General features: G+C 42.7%; 1 protein-coding gene across 2 annotated transcripts; it reads left to right on the forward strand.

Annotated features, from left to right (window-relative positions):
- The first annotated feature begins 310 nt into the window (after window positions 1-310).
- LOC310944329 (LIM domain kinase 1-like) lies at window positions 311-7571 on the forward strand. 2 transcript variants are annotated; one of them, XM_083910082.1, is made up of 15 exons: window positions 311-493; window positions 2757-2895; window positions 3710-3819; window positions 3901-4074; window positions 4176-4290; window positions 4388-4659; window positions 4738-4927; window positions 5016-5102; window positions 5323-5454; window positions 5544-5603; window positions 5683-5748; window positions 5840-6026; window positions 6117-6172; window positions 6272-6429; window positions 6733-7571. In XM_083910082.1, the coding sequence occupies exons 1-15, from the start codon at window positions 450-452 to the stop codon at window positions 7262-7264; spliced, it is 2322 nt and encodes a 773-aa protein (XP_083766208.1). In that variant the 5' UTR covers window positions 311-449; the 3' UTR covers window positions 7265-7571. The 2 variants fall into 2 exon arrangements, with proteins under 2 accessions (XP_083766208.1, XP_083766209.1); XM_083910083.1 differs by having other exon boundaries at window positions 4176-4281.

Raw genomic sequence — 7571 nt, forward strand, 5'->3', positions numbered from 1 at the left:
GTCTGTGCTGATGGGAACATGGGAGCTCAGTTTAGGAACCACAGACTCACTCACTCACTCTCAACCTGCTTCAGGGTTAATAGTCTGTAAGCATATCTCTCCCAACCTCGGTGGACTCTAAACTCAGCAGAAGTTTGTAACTGTATCTTGAGTGCGGGGAGGGCGGAGCAGATCATCTTCACTGGGATAGGTCTGTTTCTCTGCTGCCGGCAGAGGGAGAGTGGGCAGCTGGTGTCACTGGGTCAGAGCTTTTTCTCACACAGCTAACTCTTCACATCATCCGAGAGGGAAGTCACACACAGGAAGCCTCTGAGCGGATGGGGAGAGAGAGAAAGAGAGAGAAAGAAGACAACACCTCATGATCTGCTCATGAACACATGCAGCAAAGGAGGCCTTTTCTAAACCGAGAGGACTGTGTCTGAATCTGTCGCTGGACTGACAGGGGCAGGATGTCACGGCGGGACCAGAGGTTTCGGAGAGGAATGAAGGGAAGGTAGGAAAGAGCTTCTGTTGTTAACTGATTAGTTACAGGAAATAATAAGAAAACTGTAGCCCAATACTTCCTCAAACACGTCTTTAACAGTAAATCAATATGCGTGCAACGCCTCTATTTCAACAATCTCTCTCTGCTTCCACATCTTCTTTCCGTTTGTATGCGAGTAGATTACACACCAAAACAATAACAGGAAACATGATGTCCTGTCCTGTAAGCCATACATGCAGAGTAAATACTACAATCAAAAACAAACATTTCTTCACAAAGCTACTGTTTTTCCTTCTTAAAGGATGAAACGTCATTCAATTCTTAACATTTGACCTTTAGTTGCTCAGGTTCCAGCTCCACTTTTAGGCACACAGAGACATAGGCTGAGAAAATGTATAAATGGTTAAAAAGGTAAAAATAGGACAGGAGAAAACACTTTGACTATGGTAAGTTAATTTGCCCGTGCTGTTTCCAGAGCTTTTCCTAATGACCAGATGTTTAAAAGCGGAATCGCAGATGTGAAGCAGAGCGGTTCCACATCCGTCGCCAACAGCACAATGACACAGAGAGGAGGTCAGAAATAGACCTGCAGCAGCCGTCTAATGGTTTTATGATCTAATTATTTTCTCAGTAACAGATGACAGGCAAGACTCAGAGATCACAGTGCTTCCCATAGCTCACTACATGCACAGCAAACATAAAGCCCATTATCAATCAATCAATGATGCCCATATATTTTCTATTTTAAGATCATGACAAAACACAGCCACCAACGTTAACATGATGGAGGATCAATGTTTGTTGTTGTGTAATAGGATTGAAGACAACATTGGTGGTGACATGCGCAACTATGTTTTAAAAAGCCTGATCAATCACGGTTCAACAATGGAAGTCGATTTCCCTCCCCTCCCTAACTCGTGTCTCAGTAGTTGCGGCAAAACTTTTCATTCTCCATTGTTAGAGCAGTGTGGCATTTACAGTCGGGGCTGGGAGGGAGGAAACGTGGAGGGGTGTTCGCCTCAGGAAGTCACCTCCCACTCTGGGTGTAGTGTTTGATGGATAAGAAAGCACTTTTTAAAATAATATATTTTACATATACACTCATATAGACGTCTGAATGTGATCATGTGCTGGATTAAAGGAAGAAGTGGGTTTTGCCAAGTGGTTTTTAACTGTCATGATGTGATGTCTGCTCTTGTTTTGATTCTGTCTTGTAACCTCTGAGTGGGTGTGATCATGGGGGGAAATAACGTAAAAGCTGCAGTGTTTCTGAGAGGATGTGTGTCCATGAGTGAGTAAGTGAGTGTGTAAGAGTTCGAGACATGATGATGAGACATTCGTATGACAGTGATGCGCCGTACAACAAAACAGAGGCCTTTGTGTGCCAGAAAGGACGAAAACACTCTCTCTCTCTGCCAGTTCCTCTTTCTTTTGAAACTCCCGCTTCAAAATGCGAACCACAGGTCATTAGAACTGCTGTGGAAACATGTCGGTGCAAGATGGCTTGTAAAGCAAGCCCCTTACCATAAGTATATGGTGACATAAAGAGAATAATTCTTTCTAGTGTTTATTTAGTGTATTGTTTTTAATTTGGCATAGAGCATACAATCTAAAATCTAATTGCAGCGTGCTAATTGCGTCGTTTCAAACTGTGATTTTGATTCGTAAATTGTGAATTGTTTTGCTCCAATTTAAAAAAAATAAAAATGTTATACAATGCACAGTTTTCTTTGACTATAGTGAGAGTGAGTGGAAAGAGGAACAGAGAGAGTCAAATGGCTGAAAGTCTGCGGCCAACTGGGATTCGTCGGCTTAAACACAACACACAAAACACAAAATCAAGAACAATTTCCATATCAATACAGTGCTTCAAGAACCAATAGAGTATCATGTCATAAAATAACAAGAGTGTCATATTTTCTTACAGCTGTAATATGTGCGCATAAAAGGCTTATTCCCAGGGAACAATTTCTATTATAAAGTGTGCTGGTGACAAAGGAGGAAGCTGGATCATCGTCACAAAAAGCAGAGTCTAACAAAATGGGGGGGGGGGGGTATCACAGACACAGTACAACAACACGGTGTGCTTAAAAATAGGTTAAAGAGGAGAAAACCTAATCCTGCAAGGGAGGATCCAACAGGTCAATTTTCCTCAAGTCTTCCATCACTGACACGGCTCATGTTGCTTTTGCGTGAACACACCACTGAAGGATCCATTTCCATGACCTCACTGACTGACTGACCTGGTCGTCTCTCGCTCTCGCTGCTTTAGGTGCTGCGACTGTGGCTGTATCCTGTCTCACTGGTACTATGAACGAGAAGGACAGCTCTTCTGTAAGAAGCACTACTGGACACGCTACGGAGAGCACTGCCACGGCTGCAAGGACACTATCACCACCGGTCTCATTATGGTGACATGATAATCACTTTTTTTTTTTTTAAGCCACCAGCAAACACATTACTGGAAACTGGAAATGGGCCTCTATACACGGATGTACATATTCCATTAAAAACCAGATGTTTGCAGCTAGAATAGTATTTTACCACATTAACAATGTATAGAGTGTATTTCTGATTAATTAAATGTTATATTCATTAAAAAAAGTGATTTTCCTTAAAAAATAAGGACATTTCTCAGTGACCCCAAACGTTAGTAGTGTACACAGTAGTGTATGTATATAAGACTACACACAACATATCCTTTCCTGTTCCCCTTTGGTCTTGTTTTGTGCTGCAGACAGACATTCCATAATAAATACTCACAACATCACAGAGAAATACCGCCACCTTGTCAGATAATCCTTCCTGTTTTCCTACAAACTCAATCAAAAATTTAGAACTCGTCCAGAAGCAAATTGATTTATACAGTAGCTGGTGGGCAAATTTAAATATAGCTGCTTCATTGATCAAGCTGACCCGCAAGCATTATGTAATATTTATGGCTGTACTCCTATATATTACATGAAATACCAAGCGTTACAAAGATGAATTCATGCATTCAAAGCCTTCCTGCTGCCTCCTGGGTTCCCCGTTGATATGAAAATAAACATTTCTCTCTTTCAACTCTCAAATCAGAGGATATCCTACTGAAAACATCCTGACATTAAAAGCTATTGCTGCAGGAATGCACAGAAATAACTTTCAAATACTAAGAGCTGCATGTGGGTGTGTCCCACTGAATGTAATATTATAAAAACACTATTATTCTGTTGGTCTGTGCATTAGGTGGCTGGAGAGCAGAAGTACCACCCTGAATGCTTCACCTGCATGAGCTGTGACATGTTCATTGGTGATGGAGACGCTTACACGCTCGTCGAACACACCACACTCTACTGGTAAAAAAAACAAAAAAGGAACATTTGACTTTATGACCGTATAATTGTGGATTCGATGACTTATTTTTCCCCATTCTGCAGTGGTCACTGTTTCTGTCGAGGTGTAGTATCGGCTGGGAGCTTGGCTTCTCCGCTCACCAAAAGTCACCACATGGTGGCGCTGGTGTCTCTCCCGCCCCACGCAGGTGGCCGACGCGGCCTGACTGTGGCAACTGACCTCAGTCAAGACAAAAGTCCGATTGTTACTGTGACAGAGTGAGTGTCAGAAGTAAATTATCAATTTAGTAAGCTCCACAAACTCATCCTGTCATCCTTTTTCGTCGTAATAATTATTTTCTCCACCCATCTCCACCCAGACTAGACACAGCCGTCCTTAGTCCAGATCTGCTCTCCTCGGTTCACACTGGGGACCGGGTTCTCGAGGTCAACGGCATTCCTGTTTGGAACATATCTTCAGATGAGGTAAACATGGTAAACCTAGTTCAAACCACACACTGATTTAGCAATAATATCCTAAGTATCCTAAGCACAATGTCTCAAAAGCTCAACAAACTATTCCGTTGTCTAGATAGACTGTGTGATTCAGGACACAAGCAGACCACTGCAGCTGACCATTGAACACAACCCCCAGCTGCCTAATGATGTCCATCACTCAACAACTCCCCAGGACATTGACTGTCCCGACTCCTGTGTGCACAACAAACTCACTCCAACTCACAAACTTCCGAGTGTAGAGGAAGAGCCAAGTCCAGGGGCGGAGATGAGAGATGAGCAAACTACAATGAGCGTCTCGCCGCCTCAGCAACAAGGAACCACAGGAATGCGGTCCAGGCACATCCTGTAAATAACGATAAATGGCTGTCTTGGATTCATTGTTCTCCCTTTTTTCTCCATCTAAAACTTTCTTCTCTTTCCCAGACGTAGCTGTAGTATAGATAAGTGTCCTCTGTCGCCTGGAGCACTGTCACTTTTATCTCAGAGGAGAGACATGGTTCGCTCCGAGTCTCTGCGTGCAGACCCCGGAGAGCGGACTCACCGCATCTTCAGACCATCAGATCTCATTCACGGAGAAGTCCTTGGCAAAGGCTGCTTTGGTCAAGCGGTTAAGGTAACAGAGTCACTTTTTCATCACCAATGCTAGACAACCTGTTGTCTGTCCTTTACGAGAGCAAATTTGAACACTTGTTTCTGTCAAGGTCACACATCATGAGACAGGCGAGGTGATGGTGATGAAAGAGCTGATACGATTTGATGAAGAGACACAGAAGACTTTCTTGAAGGAGGTGAGCGATCATCATAATATAAAGATGAAACAGCAGGGACATCTAAAAGCAGCTATAGAAAAAAAAATGTAACAGGTTGCAGCCTGTACACTTTTTAATCTGAAGCTAGAACTCCAACATCTACTGGTTAAAGTTAGGCTGATTGTCCCCTGTCCCTTCATCAAACATTCAGTTGATGAAGCTAGATTTTACTAAGAATCTTGGATCTGGATTTTCTCAGGTGAAGGTGATGAGATGTCTGGATCATCCAAATGTCCTGAAGTTCATTGGACTGTTCTATAAGGACAAACGGATACACTTCATCTCTGAATACATCCAGGGAGGAACTCTCAGAGAGACCATTGTGAAAATGGTTCGTTAAAATTAGTCGTTTGGTTTCTTCAAGAATAACGTCAGAGTTATTACAAATTCTGTCTGATGATCCCAATCGTTTTGTTGTAGGACAAGGACTTTCCCTGGAGTACAAGAGTGAGTTATGCCAAAGACATTGCAGCTGGAATGGTGAGACATCTCCATGGCACTGTCCTGAAAATAAAAGTTAATCAATCTGTATCTAATGTATGATATATTTCTATCTAAGGCCTATCTACACTCCATGAATGTCATCCACCGAGATCTTAACTCACACAACTGCCTGGTCAGGGAGGTAAACGTGGTGAACTCTATTTTGACTAAAGCACTTTGAACCAAATAAGTTCTGTCATCTGAATAATTCCTTCTCTATCCTGCTTATTCAGAACCAGTCAGTGGTGGTGGCAGATTTTGGCCTCGCCAGGCTAGTGATGGAGGAGAGGAATCAGAGCAGGACCTCGTCTATGGAGCGACCCGTGAAGGGGACGCTGACGGAGCTCCGCAGACCTGACCGCAGGAAGCGATATACAGTTGTAGGAAACCCCTACTGGATGGCTCCTGAGATGATCCATGGTAAGTGTTCAATAGATCAGAATAAAGCCGTCTCTAAATTACCCACAACAGGGTGAAAAGTGAAACTTTTTTTACCACTGCATTTCATAGGGAAAACATATGATGAACGGGTTGATGTCTTTTCCTTTGGTATCATGATATGTGAGGTAAGAGGTTGAAAAATTACCCTAAAAACTCTGCACATGATTTAAAATAACGTAAAAGAGTATGATATTGAATGGACTGTGTATCTTCTTCATCTCAAGATAATAGGGAGAGTGAACGCTGACCCCGACTACCTTCCCCGCACAAATGACTTTGGGCTGAATGTCGTCAGTTTCCTGCAGCAGTACCACCATCCTCGGTGTCCCTCAGCCTTCCTGCCAATCGCTGTCCTCTGCTGCGACATGGACGCTGATAAACGGTACGACTACAGCACACCCCCACGTTAAAGCAAAAATGCTCCAAAGCCCTAAACTACCACTTTAAGTAAAATAAATGTGAAGGAAGCTGCTACACAAAATGCTAGATTAATTTATTATCATTACACCACTACAGGGAAAGTGATATGATAATTTTCTGATTTTAATCCATGAAATTTGAATATATATGATTTTTTGCAGCGTTATACTAGAAATATTTCCTAAGCCGTGCATTAAACAAACACAAATACACTCACTTTTTTTAAAATGATTGCTCTCCTGCAGTAACTCCTTGTCTCTTATAGTCCATCCTTTTCAAAACTGGAGGAGTGGCTGGAGAATCTGCTCATGCACCTGGACATCGGTCTGCCTCTGCTCTCCGAGGTGGATCAGCTCCGTAGAACCTTCTGGCAAAATCACAACCACCAAAACCACTGTGAAAAAACCCTAGAAAACAGCTTACAATCTCATGAACTATCCCACTGTCCACAGCCACAGAGACAGAGTCCCGACTTGAAGCAATGCTCGGACAGTGCTCAAAGCCAAGACCAAATCAGCACAGTTCACAATCATTTGAATGGACAGCAGCACACGCATGACTATCGCGATGTGAGGACTGAGCATGAATGTTTGAACTACACACAAGACATAAGGCAGTGCTGCAGGTCTTTAAGTCCAGATGGATCTCAAACCTGTGAATGTAATGACTCACCACTTCAGCACCAGCTCTCGCAACCACTGCAGGTCAACAGCTCGCTGACGGGACAGTCTCACGCGCTCAGGCAGACATGCAGAGTGCTGTGGGACAAGTCAACAGAGGACAGCTCTTTTCTCTGATGGGTTCAATGGCACAGTCACACATATCTGCAAAACCCACTATCTGAGGCACACAACACATTTGGTGCCTTTTAAAAGAACTGAAAGAGAACTGGAAACATCAGCTTATATCGCCCTGTGAATTATTATTTATAGTTTACTTATTGACCAACAGTATGACGATATCAACATATTTGTGATAAGCTAAAATTGGGCCCTTATTGACTTTCTCCAGAAACTGTGAAACACATAGCACTTTATCATTTCATTGGTCATTTATTTATCTACATGACTTGTGTTTTGTTCTCTCAAAATGTTCAAGACCACA

This window comes from Microchirus variegatus (genome assembly GCF_963457635.1).
Source record: "Microchirus variegatus genome assembly, chromosome: 2".
NCBI classification, from domain to species: Eukaryota; Metazoa; Chordata; class Actinopteri; order Pleuronectiformes; family Soleidae; genus Microchirus; species Microchirus variegatus.